General features: G+C 48.7%; 3 protein-coding genes across 3 annotated transcripts; 1 reads left to right on the forward strand and 2 right to left on the reverse strand.

Annotated features, from left to right (window-relative positions):
• Window positions 1-820: 820 nt before the first annotated feature.
• Window positions 821-4,472, forward strand: LOC112881343. The gene is made up of 4 exons (XM_025946006.1): window positions 821-1,095; window positions 1,446-1,572; window positions 2,053-3,648; window positions 4,020-4,472. Exons 1-4 carry the CDS (start codon window positions 821-823, stop codon window positions 4,470-4,472), a joined length of 2,451 nt encoding a protein of 816 aa, XP_025801791.1.
• Window positions 4,473-5,017: 545 nt separating this feature from the next.
• LOC112881344 (protein trichome birefringence-like 11) lies at window positions 5,018-7,041 on the reverse strand. Its single transcript, XM_025946007.1, has 3 exons — window positions 6,164-7,041; window positions 5,466-5,624; window positions 5,018-5,357 (listed from the first exon to the last, which is right to left on the reverse strand). Exons 1-3 carry the CDS (start codon window positions 7,039-7,041, stop codon window positions 5,018-5,020), a joined length of 1,377 nt encoding a protein of 458 aa, XP_025801792.1.
• Window positions 7,042-10,546: 3,505 nt separating this feature from the next.
• Window positions 10,547-16,258, reverse strand: LOC112882615 (TVP38/TMEM64 family membrane protein slr0305). The gene is made up of 9 exons (XM_025947705.1): window positions 15,726-16,258; window positions 14,448-14,509; window positions 14,095-14,149; window positions 13,888-13,986; window positions 13,429-13,515; window positions 13,167-13,283; window positions 12,608-12,700; window positions 11,762-11,792; window positions 10,547-10,969 (listed from the first exon to the last, which is right to left on the reverse strand). Exons 1-9 carry the CDS (start codon window positions 15,819-15,821, stop codon window positions 10,794-10,796), a joined length of 816 nt encoding a protein of 271 aa, XP_025803490.1. The 5' UTR covers window positions 15,822-16,258; the 3' UTR covers window positions 10,547-10,793.
• Between the last annotated feature and the right edge of the window lie 876 nt (window positions 16,259-17,134).

A 17,134-nucleotide genomic window follows, 5' to 3' on the forward strand; every position in this document is an offset into this window, starting at 1 on the left:
TTAGTGATTCGAGAAGGAACCGGCAGCGAGGTCAAAGAGGCAAAGAAGCAGCATTCTCTCCGGCTCCGCCGGGCAAGCTCGTCAACAGCGCCGGAAGTGGAAGTTAGCTCATTGGCCGCATCAAACATGACTGTACTGCCTTGTGCTTCATCTTCCTCCAGCGGGTCCAGCCCAGATCCGATGCCTTTATTTAATTCATTTGGATTATTAGTCCTGTGCTGCTTTGTGTAATTGCGTTTATGCAGCTGCAATTGGCTTGGACATTGGTGGTTGCCTGGATGCAATGTTTGTCATTCTGTACCTGAAGAATTCGTTCTCTGAATTTGATGCTTCGATCTGAATTTTTGGCCTCAGATTTGAGTGATGATACCCCTTCTCTGAATTTGACGATTTGATCTAAATTTTTAGCCTCAAGTTTAGGCGTACATATAAAACATCGTTCAGTTTTGTTCTCCAATTCGGTACTACTATGTTTTGAAATTTCATTGCTTGTGCTGTTGTGCAGTGCTTGTGCTTATGTACGTGTGCGCGACGGCCAACGACAAGAGCAAACGACGTTCACTATCTACAGTCTACGCGCACGTACATCTTCCTACTGGGACCGGCCGGCGATCTGTGGATGATGGATATATGGGTTACGTCTTCTTTGCTGGATCAGCAGGCCGGCCGGCCACCGGCCGGAAAGATCCAACTCGTGGCCGGCTGCCTTGGCCGGCAGTTTAACTGCCTGCTTGCTATTATAGCGCGAGGCCGGATAGACGCCCAAGGCAGCTGCACGCCAAGGTCGAGCGTCTTCAGGATCGGAGCTGATCGAGGGGCGATGGCGAAGGGCGGCGGCACCGCCGGCGGTGGAGAGCACCGCGTGCGAATGCCGGAGAAGGGCTGCGCCGGCCAAGCGGGCGAGGGTGCAAAGCCGGAGAAGCAGCTGAACGGCTTCGTTCGCGCGGTCGCGCTGATCGAGCGGCTGGGCAACGCCCTTGGCACGCTCGCCTTCACCTGGGCAACCGTCGTCCTGCTGGGGGGCTATCCCACGGTGCTACGCGAAGACAGCGACTTTTGGTTAGCGACCGCCATAGTTTTCCTAGAAGCAGCAAGGTGCGTCGTCGTTACTTCAGTAACTTGCTAGTGTGTGGCGACTCTTCCTTTCTCAAACCATGGTAGTAATATTATGAACTTGGCAACTAAAGCTAAAATACTGAATATATATATATATATACGGGAACAAGTCTACTTTTCAAACTTTAGGATTATATACTGTTTTGGGATTTCAGTTTCAAATTGTAGATGCAAGTAGATTGATTGCTTTATGTTACTGATGACTAGGCAGCAGAACTGTGAGCTGAGATCTTTTTTTTAAAAAAAAAACTACGTGTGCTGAGATCTTGTCCAGTACATTCATTACCTTTCATGCCGTCTTCATTTTTGTATCGCAATGCCTGTTTCAGGATGTTCAGCCGTAACAACAGACTGGATTACCAATTGTTCTTCCATACCAAAGGCGCGGTGAGACCTCTTGGCTGGAATGGGCTGGTCGTCGTCGTGTACCTTTCCAATGTTTACAACTACATGTTGGTCCGCCTGCTACGGTTACCTTTGGCCTACTGCGTGCTTACGATAATGATTGGTCCATCTTTAGTTGGCCTGTTTCAGTCTTCAGGAGCTCTAAAACTGCTTTCCAAACCGCTACGCCGGGCCATCTCTCTTTGTGCCCCCTTAGTTGCAGTCATATTGCTGGTTCCCTTATTACTTAAGTTCATGGCTTACACGACTTACACCAGAAAGGCAATGACAAAGTGGATAGTGCTCACACTGCTGTTGATTCTAGTAGTGCTGCTGCTTACCATCAGCAGGCTACGCTTCCCAAGAACCATCAAACTGGCAGAACGTGCTCTGGGCAGCAACCACGTATTCTGGCGTCGAGTACTTCTGAACATGTGCATGTTTGTTGAGCTGGTGGTGTTGGTGCTCATGCCCGGCCATCCAAGAATTCAGCTAGTGGAGTTTCTGTACGAAGTATATGCTTTATTGCTCGTGTCAATCGGGAACTTTCAGATTCCAGCAGCAGTTGCACGGATAGTGCTCTCGCTGCTGCGCATAGTATCACATGACTACTACGGAGATAAACCAGATGATCCTGCCAAGACAAACCTTGCACCATCACTAAGTATCTTCTACTGGATGGTGTTTCTCCAGGGAATGCTCTACTCTGTAGCATGCTTGCTCGAGATCTTCTCCTTCATCCCACGGAGAGCCCTTGCCCGTCATGGTGGGTTTAGAGGTCGGTGCGGAGCGGAATGCATAAGTTTGTACTACGCATATGCCTTGGAGAAATGCATGGAGAAAGATGTGCTAGCTCCGAAAAAGATCAGCCTCACCAGCTTTGCCATGGACTCCATAGACTCGGACTCACCCAAGAGGCAGCTCCATGGGATTAGGGTGATGCAAAATCTTCTACGGATGGAACCGACGAGGACACTGCTAGTTCTGAAACTCAAAGCATCCATGAATACGGTGGCCAGATTAATCGAAATGTTGGACTGGACAAGCCCAGCGGATAGAGCTGTCAGATTGTCTGCTGCGAGAGTCGTTGCTGAGCTTGCAAAGAGCCTCCGAATCATCAGTGTCCCTGGAACTATAAAGTTTGTATCTTCACTTCTGGATGTTGATGGAGAATCGGAAAGAGAAAACACACTTCTGGACACAGATGATGAGCAGGACAAAGAACAAGGTATAGCTACGGATTTAATGTATATCCAAGAGCAAAATCATGGGTTGGCTATGGAAGATGGTAGCCTAGGGCAAAGGCAAAACCCACTTTGGGACACAAGTAGCTTAATGGAGACAGAAGCCTGTTCGACCCAGCAAGTTGGCATGAAAGAGCAGAACTACTGCTTCCTTCGATGCTGGAAACGGATTACAAGGCTCTGGTCAACTCCCCAGGAGGAGCCAGATGTCGACCATGATCACCTCCCTGCTCTGGGAATGTCAATTCTTGACAGCCTTTGTTGTGATCAGGACAACTGCGTGGAGATGAGCAGAGTGGCAGGCCTCATCCCGGAGATCATTGGGTTCACATCCTACAAACGTTACACAAAGAACGCCAACGAGGTGCAGCAGAAGATACTGATGCGGTCATCGCTTAAATTGTTGAAAAGGCTCTCAAAAACTGGTGGGGAGATCGGTATCACACTACGCCACAAGATCTCCGAGCATCCTCTACTACTGACAAATCTCTCGGATATCTTGGATGACAGATTCAGCAGCCAAGGAGTCAGGAAGCTGGTGATAGGAATCCTCAGGAACCTTGCCCTTGATGCAAACACAAGCAAGGAGATCGGGCGCATCCAAGCGATCATTGGCAGATTGATGGATGCATTTCTCAAACCATCTGCAACCTCATGTAAGAATCCAAATCGGTTTCTACAAAAGGTTGCTGGGCAAGCACTTGCAATGCTGGCAATGGAGAGTGCTGATAACTGTGCAGCTATGCTGATGGAAGCAGGCAATGCCATTGGAGAACTGGCAAGTATGATCTGTGAAAATAATAATAGATATGTGGCAGCTAGACTGTTGCATAATGTGTTCCAGAACATGCAACCAGAGCTCAGCAGCTCGGACATGAGGAAACTGTGTGAAACTTTGCGTAAGGTGAGACATATATGTTTAACTAGAAGCAGTCTTTGCATGTTAACTACTTCCTCCGTCCTAAAAAGAATGCAACTCTTGCTTCCCGAGAAGTCAAGCACTTTCAAATTTGATCAAATTTATACAAAAATTTACTAACATTTATATATCTCCAATAGATTTACTATGAAAATATAGTATATGATTAATCTAATGATACTTATTTTATAATAAAAATATTAATATTATTTTGTATAAATTTGATCAAATTTAGAATTGTTTGACTCCTCAGGAATTGGGAGTTGCATTCTTTTTAGTACAGAGGAAGTAGCTCGTTACTAACCTACATTTTCTTTAGCTCGTTACTAACCTACATTTTCTTACTTTAATACCAGGTTCTTGATGCAATACTGGATGCAGAAACAGAAGGGGCGGAACTCGAGGTCCTCATTCGCCTTAGTGCACATATTTGTAAAGTCATTCCTGAATATTTTGCCCGAGAACTAGAGAATGATCACCGTAAGGAAATATTCGTGAAGAGGCTTGTCGATGCGCTGAGAGCAAACATGAACCCAGCTGTCCATTGCCCTGGAATCAGGAGGGTTGTAATTGAGCAAGCCATACAACTGATGACCTGCAATTCTCGTTATGCCGATGTTTTCAACCAATACTGCATGGTGGAACTACTGTTGATGGTAGAGCGGACACCCTCAAGGGTCGAAAGGTACAGGATCTTCTTGGGAAATACAGGATTCATGGAGCACAAGGAACCTCTCGCCGATCTTGTGGCTGCAGCAAAAGAACTGTTGTGCCGCCAATGGGTCAGAGGCATGACCTGTAATAACTAATAAGCTCACCTAACGCCATTACTTTCAGAAGCAAAAACTGTAAATCATTAGCATACTATTCTTCATCTGCCTTGTAATAAGCCTTCTGCTGGTGATCAAACAATGTGGTTCTTGTCGTCAAACTTGAAACTGTTCTGTCTCTAGGACTCTGTTCAGTTGCGATCGTCATTGAATTATCCTGCGCAATGACTTTACGTTGAACTCGATCCGGCATTCCAGCGCAATGACTTTACCCTCAACCTAAGAGCGTTTGAGGGTTACGGCAAGTTCACATCATTCCAGCGCATTTCTCATGTCATCTGCAAATATTGAAGGGAAGGATGGCATTGATGTGGCAAGCAAACGGGCTGCGGGCGGGCGCTACGAGCAGAACGCGGCTTTGCCTCGCCGCCTCACTCACGGGCCGTCAAGGCAGATGGAAGCAGACCATTTCTGTGAACAATATTGTACAGGAAAAAATTTAATTTTTTTTCTAAGCTCTGATCCTAATCGCTGGATGCAAGAGCGAGCGGGGCATCCATTCAGTCCTACGCTGATGGTCCATTTCACGACGAGAATCTCCTGACGATCAGAGAGTAGAGGAGCTCGTTCCACGCGTCCGGCACGCCGGGCAGGCACCAGTGGCTGCAGTCCGCCCTCTGCCCCGCCGCCGGCGCCCTCGACGGCGGCGCGACGTTGTACACCGACGGGTGGCCGTCCCTCCTCTGCGCCGTCATCAGGGTGACGTTCAGCACCTGCAGCTCCGCCGCGGCGTGCAGCTGCTTCTTCTTCGGCGCCTCAAAGGCCGGGTTCAGAACGCCCGGCCACCGGTGCAGCGCGATCCTCGAAGCGTTCAGCTCCGGCAGCGTCGCCGCGGCACACCCTCCTCCAGCACCGTCCGTAACCCTGTTGGGCATCGATAGAACTTGGCCGGATGTCACAATCTCCAAATTGGTCGAACAAATTAAAGTTTGCTGCCTTGTCAGCGGTTGGTGTCGTGCAGAAGCTGCTGACCTTACGTGTGCCGGCGAGTACGTCCGGAGAACCGCCAGTGTCTTCGCGGCGTTCACTTCCTTCCGGACCCATTTCTGCAGTGTGCCCATCGCTCTTTGGTAGGCGTCCTCCACGCTCATGTTCAGCCGCAGCTTCTTGCCGTCCTGGAAGTAGCATCCTCTTTACAGCACAGGAAACAACGTGTATGAAATGTCTGGTAGTACACAAGTTATTTTTTCGCGTGCATGAGCGAAAAACAGTTTTTTTCCTAAGAGGTCTAGTACAAAAGTTTGATATGGAAAATTATGGATTGATTTACATGTACACTAATGATGAATGGGTGGTTGCCCCTTTTTTTGGTATGAAACCTATGATTTCATTGCATAAATTAAACAGCTAAGTTTTGAAGACATTAACTGTGTTATTAATGGTTTCCTATTACCTGCATATATCCATTAATTGGAATGGGGTATATATAATGATTTATATTATACACAAAAGATAAATAGAATAATTAAAAGTGGAGGTCAATCACAATTCTTGCGAGGTGTCTAGCGACATAAGATCTACTAGATGAGTAATTTTGAAAATAATTTGTGCAATTATATATGTGGGCAATTCATGGTTTCAATTCAACTACGTTTGTGTGGTAAATAGAAACGAAATGATTGCAATTTTGTAGACGGAAGGAATGCAGTTTAGACCGTGACAGTACTTACAGTCGCTGCAGCCTTTCCTGGTTCCACCAGTGGCCCGTGTTGAACACCAGGATGTCCGCGTCCTTCCACCGGGCAGCCCTGGAATCCATGGCGCCCAACTGGAGCGTGGCGCCGACGCGCTTCGGCGAGCGGCGCGGCGGGCGGCTGCGCCGGACCAGGTACGGCGACCGGTAGTGCTCCACGGTGCAGTTGTGGTCCCGGAACCGGAAGGAGAGGAAGCCCTTGTGCTTGGTGATGGGGCTCCCGTTCTCCTCGTATATGGCGCCCTCCTCGGCGACGGCCGAGGCGAGCATGCACAGCATGGACTCCCACTGGTTCCGGCCGATCGAGTCGCCGACGAACACCAGCCGGCGGTTCCGGAGGATCTCGAGCAGCCTCGCGGCGTCGAACCTTGGCAGCGTGCAGCGCGTCGGCTGCCACCTCCACTTGGCGTACTCACCGTCCGGCCGGCCGTTCTCGCTGCACCGGAACCCCACGTCGACGAACGGGCACCGCCCGGGCTCGTACAGCGCGTGGCGGCGCCGCTCGTCGTCGTCGGCATCGCGCACCCACTCCCCGTCCACGGACATGCTGCGGAGCAGGTCGTCATCGTCGCTGCAGTACCTGCTGCCGTCGCCGTCGCCGCCGCCGTCGTCCCCACCCGCGCCGTGAACGACGACTGAAGCGCCGCTCGTGGTCGTGGTCGTGGTCGCGGTCGCGGCCCTGACGAGCGCGCCGACCTCCCGGCCGGTGAGACTCGCTGCGCTGAGCCCCGAGGAGGCGGCGGCGACGAGCAGCGAGAGGGAGGAGAGGAGCACGCAGGCGCCCCACAGCGCGATCTGCTGGTCGCCGCCGCCCTGCGGCTTGTTCGCCCTCCTCCGCGCGCTCGCCATCTCCATCTCCCCCCACCTTGCCGCAGGCCTTCACCGGCGGCAGTGGGGTGCCATGGCAGATGGCACGCGGCGCAAACAAGGCAGGAGACGAACACTTTCCTTCGTCCTCGTTGTTTCCGTTCTTGTGTCTGAGGGGCGGCTGTTTTGTTCCCTCGTCCTTGGACCGGGGGAAGAACCGGCGGCGGATTGGTGCGTCAAAAATCCACTCCGGTGAGCCCGAGGGAAGACGGCGACGGCGACGTGTGCGCTTTAAAAGTATGGTGCAGTTGCATACTTGGCCGTCCGGCTTGGAACCGCTGCAAGGCGCCGGCACTTGGCAGCGTCCTGCCTGCTGCTCCGCTGCTCCGCGCACAAGGAAAAAGAAAAAAAAAGAAAAAGGGCTAAGTGCAACATGTAGTGCACTGGGAATCCAGGAATTTTTGCATTCGAGTTTGGATTGCTAACCCCGCTTACCATGAGGTGTAGGAGAGACCGTGGATGCAGGTTTATCATCACGTTTAGTTTCGTTCGCGCGAGCGATGTGGGATAAGTCTCAAAGCAATTGCCGAAATTCTCAAGGGTTGTCGCAGCATTGGGCCTTAGAGATAACGGGCCGGCCCATATGGTATTGGCCAACTGCGTGCATGATTTCATATTGTTCTGTTCGGCCCATGGACGATGACAGTTCCCAGGAAGGGACCCAGCCCGTTAGCCCAACAAAAGGATTGGATTGTTGGCAGTATCCACTTGAGCGTTATTGCAGCCTGATCTTGGCACACGATTTCTTTCTTTCTTTCTTTCTTTTTCTGAAGAAGAGAAGCTTGGCACCCTTAACACTGCAGCCATAGGTACACTAACTCTGATTCGCAAGTAGTAAATTCCCTTCATGTATATTTTTTCTAAGAAAATTAAAGTTACTTTCGGGTTAACTGTATTTGTTTGCAGCACATCTTCATAGTTCACGGTAACTTTAGGTACATTACATACACACCTTATCATTCCTCACAACTAAAACTATTTCATGACCAGTCAGTTAAATGATACCGCTTTCAGATCGGTAATACAAACGAGACTATTTCAGGTCGCCATCGATGCAATAGGTATACCACTGAAAGGACCGGAATCTCTGACAAAAAAAACTGAAGCTACTCATACATGTTCCAAGAACCTGCAGAAGATACAAGCTGGCTACATAATACACATACATGTTTCAAGAACGTGCAGAAGATACTCGTATTAGCTAGGGCATCACCAACTCAGGGTACGAGTTCTGGCCCGCAGCCTCAACGCCGAGCCATTCATGCACGATCCTAGCTAGCTAGCTACCACGGCAACCAGCCTTGGAACCGCTCCTCCACCGGCTCCGGGCCCCCACCTCCGATGGCGCCGATAGGACGCGGGTGCTCCTTCGCCGCAGCTGCAGGCAGGCCGCTCTCCGGCTCCAAGCCTGCGCATGGGTCGTCGGCGATCGCGATCACGTTCTTGACGACGGCGACACTCCACATCGGCTTGCAAGGCGGCCGGGGGCAGAACACCACGGGGCACGCGAACGTGTCTACCAGAGCCTGGACTCGCACGCCGCCGCTGGCGACGCGCGGGTCGGCGCACGCCGCGGCCACGTACGCGCAGATCTCCCCGCCGGCGGCGACCACGGCGCCGCGGTCGAACGGGTGGGCGACGAGCGGGAGCACATCTTCAGCGAGCGCCCGGTCGACGCGGTCGGGCTTGCGCAGACTGAGCGCGGGCCGCCTCCGGAGGGCGATGTCGTCCGCGATCTTCTGGACGACCCGGGTGCCGCGTGGGCCCGGTACGGGGAAGTGCCTCCTGATGACGCTGACGTCCGCCGTCAGCGCCGGGGGCGGCCCCGCAGCCGAGCCTCCTCGGCGTCTGCTGCGGCGGGCTGAAGACGAAGGCGGCTGAGGGAAGAAAGAAGCGGCGAGGTGGAGGCGGCTGGCAAGACGAACAGCGGGAACGCCGGCAACGCGCGACGCGGCTGCCATGGATGGCGTGGTCTTGCTTGCAATTCGCACGTTCTCCATCCGGCGCTTTGGAACGAGCGGTGCGACTGGATATTTAAAGGCGGGGCGCGGTGGGATGCAATGCACGGGGCTCTTCTTGTCCGGGTCGGCTATCCGCTTCCGATACGAAATCAAAGAGCACGCGCTCAGTCGGATTGAGGAACTGGAGCGCGAAGAACCTCTCGCGCGCATGTCGGACTCGGAGACGGAGCTGCGCGGGAACGGGTAACTTGCGTTACTGCGAGTTGATTAGTCGCAGAAGCTCCGGCCTCTCTCCTTATCTTCTTCCTCCGCCCCTCGTCCACAGCCACGGCCGGTGGCTGCCGCCGCCGCGCCGCCCACTCACCCAGCACTTACCGCCGTGTCACCGCAGATCCGGCCTTCTTTTTGTCCCCGCCGTCACCTACCGCCCACCGGAGGTCCAATCCTGCCCGGCTGGCGGCGCTCCTGCACCGCCTCACCTCCGCCACCGGCCAAACCGCCACCACCGCCATGCCGCCGCCGCCGCCTCCGAAGTTCCTCTTCTATAGCCGCCGGCTATGGAAGCGACCCCCAACCTTGAATATAAGAAATCCTAAAACTGCAGTCTCGACTACCACCCTAGCCAGCGGCGACCTTGCCACCGGCCGCTCCCCCATCTTCCACCTCTTGCTGGTGGCCGCTCCCATCGGAACCCTAACCCAGCAACCCCGCAACCCTAACTCGGAGGCGCGGCGAGAAGCGACGGCTGCGGAAGCTTCAGTGGGCCACCGGTGGGCCTTCTGCGACTGGTCCGGTCGCTGTAGCGCGCCTGACCCTAACATTTCCGAGCTGGGCAGCGGGGCAGAACCGCCCAAGCGCAGAAGAGAAAGAAATAAAATTGGTAAGGGAAGCCGTGCGTGCGCTGCGCCTTGGGCTCAAAGAAAAAACAGATCTTGGGCTTCTTCCGGCCCCGTCGACCCCAAGCCCAACTTAACCGGCCCGCAAAGGTAATGTCGCCCATGGGAATTCGCCTTGATGACCGCCGGTTCTCCCCTTCACGAATTCCGGCCCACTAATACTGGGATGCCGCCACGCGCCAATCTGCTGTCAGTTGCCACGAGCCCACGACGGCATTCTTCCACAGTAAAGTCGGGCAGGTTTGACTAAAGTTGTATTAAAAAAACCAAAAAAAATGCTGACTCAGGTACAGCTAATGCATGTCATAACACACTGTTTGACTCGAGGCCGATCTTTCTTGCCTTTATTATCACAGTTCACACAAAAGAAGTGGCGCACTGCAAGTGCAATGCAGTGCGCCAAACTCATCGAACTACACAAGCTAATGAAGGCCAACAGTTTTCCGCCAAGAGTTGGGCTAATTATCGTCGGAGACCGACAGGTACTAGCACACGTGTGCGACGTATCCCGATTGTACGAAGCGTATGTATTCACCTGGAACTTTCTCTATTCTCGCAATTCTCTATTCAGCTCTATGTTTAATAAGTTAATTCAGACATCGAGAGCACACAAGTCCACCTGAGAAGCTCGTCACGTCAGGGAACAAAAAACACTGAAGACTACAATTGCTTTTTCATCAAAGGTAAGGTAGCACGTGGATTCAAAGAGTATACACTGTATTACTATTACCTATCAGTCAAACGCATCCTGGTTCTCTCACTTTTTGGGTTGCTTTTTTACCCTTTCACGGCCCCAATTGGCCTCCAACAAGAGCTATGGGTATATGTGGTGCTACAGATTCAATAGCCAAAGAATGTACATCTGAAGTAGCCAACAACACTTTTACTTTTCATGATCTTCATTTGATGAGTCAATCTTGATTACAAGAGGTTGCTGTAGATCCGATGGAGAGGCTACCACAGGAAGCTGCGAGGTTCCGACATCAACCTCTCCATTCTCAGCCAATGCCTTCTCCAGAGATGATTTTGCAACTTTTGTGACGCAGATAATCAAGACAACTGCAAGATCACAAGTGCAAACGGTCAGTATATACATGATCGAGGAGAGCCTTGCAGTTAAGGTAATACAACAGCAATACTTTAGCATGTGATTTAGCAGAAATTCTTCAAATTTGCTTTAAAGAAAAAGTATTGGACACATAATGTTGCAAAGCCTGGCATAAAATCCACTAAGCTGAACGAAGGACTAGAGTTGAGGGCCAGCTCTGTTTGCTATCTGCTATATAAGGAGCATCTATTAGTAGCATTAGATTCCCAAGTCCCAAAGACCTTCTAGAATTGCAATTAAAGTCAGTTAGTATATCAATTTTATCTGCTCCTCAAGGCCTGAAGCTATACCAACATCACATTTGGTTAGTCATCCATCCATAATCAGGCTATACAGGGAATCCCATCTCCGCAATCGGCATGCGGTATGTTCCTTATATGCAGATTCGGGAATCAATGCCAAGTATTTTTTTGAATATGGGGAATACCGTTCCGCAATAGGCTAGGACTCATAGTTTCTAGGATGAGAATAAGATCAAAGACACATTCTGGAACTATGTACAAATCAGGACCAGTTACAAGAAGAATGGCCCAAAAATAAAAGTGTACTCACAAAATGCTGATACATTGAAAAGCTAAGATAAAAAAAAAACATGACTTTAAGTCAACTGGCTTGATAATTTTCAGGACATCAAAGATTTTATTAAAATTATAATGTTAGTTTTGGTTTACATATTAGACATAACTGAAGGACAATTAAAACCAGATATAATTAGAATCTGCAGGGAAGAAAATGGCACTTACCAGAGAATACAAATCCAGATATTATCAGAATCTGAAAAGAAACAAGAATAAGTGTCAGCATAAGTTACCAGGAAGTCATGAACAAAAAAAATCTACTTTTGAGATGCAAATGAGGAATAACTTTATGGGCAATATTTGATTTGTGGGTGATCAGATATTTTCCTAACTCTGTTCACATATGATCCTCAATAACAGAACTTTTCTTTCCTGTAGCACTTGCTACTTGTCCATATTGGATGCTTAATGTTTTCCTTACGCATCTCCGCTACTCAAAACTAAGACAGAATTCGAGACATAACAGTTCCCTGTATTCCAGTGCAACCCCACAAAATCAAATGCAGACTAATCAACCAATTAACATAGTACCACTGCAACATTTAAGAATGGGGCAGTCAGTCACCATCAAAAGTTTCTCCTCAACTTCAAATCACACATCCCATGATGAAATTACTCATTGAAGTGTACAAGTGAAAATGAACAAGATAACTGCATATATTTCCCAGCGGTTCTTTTATGAAAGAACTTATTCAGTCAGATGCGCAGCAAGCGTGGATGGACAAACTTTATCAATAGATCTCAGTCATCAATCATCATCTAAATTATGTCTGATAAACAACAAATAGAGTAGGCGAACAAACCTATTTAATGAATCATATTCATGGAGGAACCCAAGATAGATAAAAAAACACAATGAATAGCCTAATGATCTAATCTTCTTTCTTGATGAAAAAGTTATTTATTCCATATTCAGAAAATTCGTACGAACTAGCAGTTACAAAACACAAACCAAATGTGTGACATGTCACAGCACAATGCAGCCATCTGAAATAATGTATCATTACTCACCCATCGAGTAGTTGAGATCTCACTCCACCCATGTGTCACATCTGATAGATCTTTTAGTGTTGTTCCAACATATACCAAAGCGAGGGTGATTGGCTGCAAAACAAGAATAGTTAGCAAAGATGAACAAGAATAGTTCCAACATTGCCTTGCTGGTTAAGATCAGCACAGAAATGAAAAAGGTAATTTAAAGCTGCAAGTTAGCTAATTATCTTGTTATTAGCTGCAAAGTTTTCTGTGTCAATATATCAATAAAATAAGAAGTAAAGTACCGAGCAAGAAACATGAAAGGACAATAGTACATTCATGATAGAAAAGTCTAATACAGCAAAATATGCAAAAGCCTGATAGAAACAAATGATTGTAATTATGCAAAGAATGTAGCAGATGGTTACGAAAAGAAGAGGTGTCAATGAGATAGCTAATATGTGTGAGTAGCCTGGTGCCATAATACAGCAGTGGAGCCTTTCTTTTGCCCTAATCATTTGGGGTAGTTTAGAGATGAAACGCAACAGGAGCCACCAGTAAAGGGTAGGTAAAAATTTAAAAGGCTGAAGCATACCATCATTCCTAGCCAAGAAGCCAGCATGTATTCTACAACGCCAACAGGAGTGACAGACAACAAGTAGTTCAACATGTTGAATGGAAGTAAAGGTACAAGCCTCAGTAGCAGCACGATCTGCACATATATTAGAAGCCTTAGTGAAATTGTGTATTCAAACAAGTTCACAATATGGTTACATGGAACCCAAATAGTGAATGTCAGTCAACTGTTACTTTTCAGCGAATTGCATGTCTAAAACCTACTGACTGCAAGAAGTTACCTTGAAGCCAGACCTTTGGATCGCAATAGCTACTGCTTGAAACTTGGGGTAATCTTTGCATTTGGACAGAACATAAGGCCTCCCAATCTGCAGCAATAATATAAACTATTAAGCTATCGGAAATGTAATAGTGCAAACTATACAGTGATAACCAAAAGAGACAAATTATTGAATTTAACAGTGCATGGCGATCTACCCAGCAGACATAATTATTCACAAAAAAAAGGTGCATAGGTTGTACCAAATTATATTTAATGTAACTGCAGTTGAAACACAAGACAAAAAAAAAAGGCATGCACACCACAATACACACTTCATAACGTGAATGAGAACAGTGGCTGGATGACTACACAGATGCAATGAATTGCTTTAGCACTTGGCATGTTATATATATCTGTGCAATATGTAGTAGGCAAGTTAGATTATTTTTGAAATAAAAAACAGTTAAAAAATACATACCGTCCTGCCAAGAAGAAATGCAGCCGTTGCACCAATTGTTGCTCCAATGGAATCAGCAACAAACCCAACAGGCAAGCCGAAAAGATACCCCCCTCCAAGCTGGAAAATAGAATTGCAGCAACTTAAAAAGGTGATCTAACACCTGAAGGCTCATAGAAAAGAAAAAGGGCAAGGCTCATAACAAGAGGAAATGGAAATTGCACGTACTGTAAGAATTGATGCTGGAACAGCTAAGACCGTCAGAGGGATGTAAGCAAGGGCCCTGTAATAATACACATCATGAATAGTTGGAATTTGGAAAGGAATAAGGGGGATAATAAAGGACCATGATACTCCAGCTTTATGGTAAATCACTGCAAGTGCAAGCCAAACACCAGACATGAAAATCAAAACTCTACTGCATATCTTCTATGTGGGTTTTGGTTTCTTTAAGGGGTGGATACTGGGATGGGTGTTTTCTATGAAAAGCTTTGTAGTGGAGTGTAGCGGTCATGTGCTGCTACAGTCTGGTTGCAAGCGCAAGACTAATCCAATTATGAGCAAAGGAGTTGGATACTTACAGCACCAAAGGACCCCATGGACCCAAGTTCTCCTTGATCCAAACCAGAAAATCTTTTAAAATCTGTCAATGTAAACTTAAACGAATAAGTATCTGATGCAAAACTTAAATTAATCTGCATTCTAACTTCTAAGCTTCATGCTCCTGAGATTTTGGCAGCTAGAAAGCAAAGAGACGGGGAATTAAGAACTTCTCATAAACTCATACTTTGGAGTACTCTTGTTAAATAGAACTATCACCACACTGCAGTACTATGATCTAAATGAGGTAAAAGTAAAAAAAAATGGAGAGACATAATTTCCTAGAAATGTGACACTTAACTTGGATCAAATTCTTCAGAAAGAAAAAGTTGCAGATTAACACCAATATTCGATTGTAAAAGACAAGCAATGAATAATGGAACGAATAACGTAGAAAGCATATTTCTTACACCTTCCATAGTCCCATAGCATATTGTCTACCCAAAAAACATCTGAATCAAGATGAAAACTAGCAGAGCAGTTACAATATCAACTGGATGCAAGCCATTGACAAAGGCGAACTGCAGGTATTAACTGACAACTAGATAATACAACATTTAAATAACATTTAAATAGGAAACAGTATCTAGGTCCCACTTCAAATAGTTCTATCCTCCTAGCATACCAAAACTGGGCACAACACAAACTACAGTACTGCTAGACAATACAATAAGGATGTGTTCAGAATACAATAAGGAATGAACCCACAGCGAACTAATCACTGGCATGGTTAGATGACAATAACAGTTCTGCAGATAGTTAACTTCTGCCGACAATTGATCCTCTAATTCATGCACCCTATTTACCCTAACCTAGGGCAAGGATGTGATGAAGCAGTGGAGTACCCATTGAAAATTTCTCGCTAGACAGAAAATGCATTTCAATTTGTGAATCCAATCTAGCCAAAACAACAATAAATTTCCGAAGACTGAAACATTTAAATGCGCATTTGGTGCAGCCAATCACTAACTCCACTGAAACAGAAATGTCTATTTATATAGCGACATGAAGCTCATATTCATGCCAGTCTGCCAGATTAAGGGTAGCCATGGGGAGGTTTCAACCATTCAAGAGGGTAAACAAAGCAACATTTCAGCAATCGGATGACCAACCACACAGCCAGGTTAAGCTACACAGATTACCAAGTGCGCGTCCCATGATCGCACACACCAGGAGGTTGCCAACCCCGACACGGCAGAGGGCAGACACCGAATCCCAAACGAGGCGATTCGCAGCGAGAGGAGGGGAGAGACCCGCACCTTCTCGACGGGGAGCGTGAAGAGCGCGACTCCGACGGCGACGAGCAGGGTGGCGGCGACGGCGAGGCGGATGGCCGAGGGCCACGAGAGCGCCATGGACGCGAGCAGCCTCCTGCGCCAGGGCCTGAGCCTGCCGCAGTCCTCCCCTCCCTCCCCGCCCTCCGCGCCGTCCGCCCAGCCCCCCGCCCTCCCCCGCGCCCGCAGCCCCACCGCGGCGCCTGCCAGATTTGCCACCCCCGGGATCTGCCCTGCCCCCCTCCCTCGCCCTCCGCCTCCGCACCGCTCGGTCGCTGGCTAGCACGCGCGCCCGCCGCCGCAGCTCATGGTGGATGTGGCGCTGGATCTGGAGGGCGGGTGGAGGCGCACCGTCCCGTCGCGTCGAGCACGCGTTGGCGTTGCGTTGCGTGTGGGTTCGATTTTTTTTTGTCCCCCTTTTTCCCCGGTGGGGAGGATGGAGGGAGGGGGAGGCTGCTTCCCTTCGCTTCGCAGTTCGCTCGCTGGCACGCTTCGCTTTGCTTTCACCTACCGTCCCCGCCTTCCCCGGCGAGCGCCCCCAGCACCGACGGATGTGACGCGGCGTGACCCGGTCGGCTCTAGCTGGGACCGGTGGAGTCTGGCGGGTGGGGCCCTTAAGCAAACCCGTGGATAATGTAGTTGCACGAGGAAAACATTTTAATTGTATGCTATATATGTTTATAGAAATTGCTAGTTAAGTTTTATCTCGTGGAACCTATCAAATGTCATAGAGAGCTTACTATATAGCCGTTTGCATTTGCTCCCTTTTGGATGGTTGTGAAGCTGAATTGGACATTATTTAAGTCGAAGCCAAACATTTTTGGATAGCCCTGATCATGCATTTTCTTTCACCTCCTCGTTTCGAATGCAATGGAATCATCTGCAAAGAGCTCCTCAAGCCATGTCAGTGCTAGACTGGTAGTGAGAGAAATTTTAAGCGGTCAAGAGTTTGGCAAGGGCAACATGTGTCCAGTACTCGGGTTTAATTAATTATGGTGGCTTTCAGTTTCATACTCTACGCATGCATCCTGCTGCTGCTCGGACTGATTCCGGCATCGCCTATGGCCGCCGGAGGCTCAGCTCGTCTCCAGCCACAACGACGAGCCATGCCTGAACATGACGTACAGGTATTCTCCTGAGAGATGTACCGAGACATGCCTTCACACGCGTCCTCCTGTTGTCGTTGCATGCAAATAAAAGACATGCCTCTCGATCGGATCGGAGACCATTTGGGTTGGACTAGCTCGTCCTGCTGACTTGTCTTCTGAATTCTGTTGCGTACTGGGCACCCTAACCAACTGCTAGCCCGGTGACTCCACCATCGCAGCCAGCAAGGTTGAAGAAGGCACAACGGAGCCCGTTGGCACTGATGCAGAAGAGCGTATGCGCATCAC

The sequence above is a fragment of the Panicum hallii genome, chromosome 2, assembly GCF_002211085.1.
Source record: "Panicum hallii strain FIL2 chromosome 2, PHallii_v3.1, whole genome shotgun sequence".
NCBI classification, from domain to species: Eukaryota; Viridiplantae; Streptophyta; class Magnoliopsida; order Poales; family Poaceae; genus Panicum; species Panicum hallii.

Coding starts and splice junctions, on each gene's coding strand:
- LOC112881343 (XM_025946006.1), top strand. CDS start 821: ATGGCGAAGGGCGGCGGCACCGCCGGCGGTGGAGAGCACCGCGTGCGA. Junction 1,573..2,052: donor ATGTTTACAACTACATGTTG/GTCCGCCTGCTA, acceptor GGGAACTTTCAG/ATTCCAGCAGCAGTTGCACG. Junction 3,649..4,019: donor TGTGTGAAACTTTGCGTAAG/GTGAGACATATA, acceptor CTTTAATACCAG/GTTCTTGATGCAATACTGGA.
- LOC112881344 (XM_025946007.1), bottom strand. CDS start 7,041: ATGGAGATGGCGAGCGCGCGGAGGAGGGCGAACAAGCCGCAGGGCGGC. Junction 5,625..6,163: donor CAGGAAAGGCTGCAGCGACT/GTAAGTACTGTC, acceptor TGTGCTGTAAAG/AGGATGCTACTTCCAGGACG. Junction 5,358..5,465: donor TACTCGCCGGCACACGTAAG/GTCAGCAGCTTC, acceptor GATGCCCAACAG/GGTTACGGACGGTGCTGGAG.
- LOC112882615 (XM_025947705.1), bottom strand. CDS start 15,821: ATGGCGCTCTCGTGGCCCTCGGCCATCCGCCTCGCCGTCGCCGCCACC. Junction 13,987..14,094: donor TTCCAGCATCAATTCTTACA/GTACGTGCAATT, acceptor TCTATTTTCCAG/CTTGGAGGGGGGTATCTTTT. Junction 13,284..13,428: donor TCCAAAGGTCTGGCTTCAAG/GTAACTTCTTGC, acceptor ATATATGTGCAG/ATCGTGCTGCTACTGAGGCT.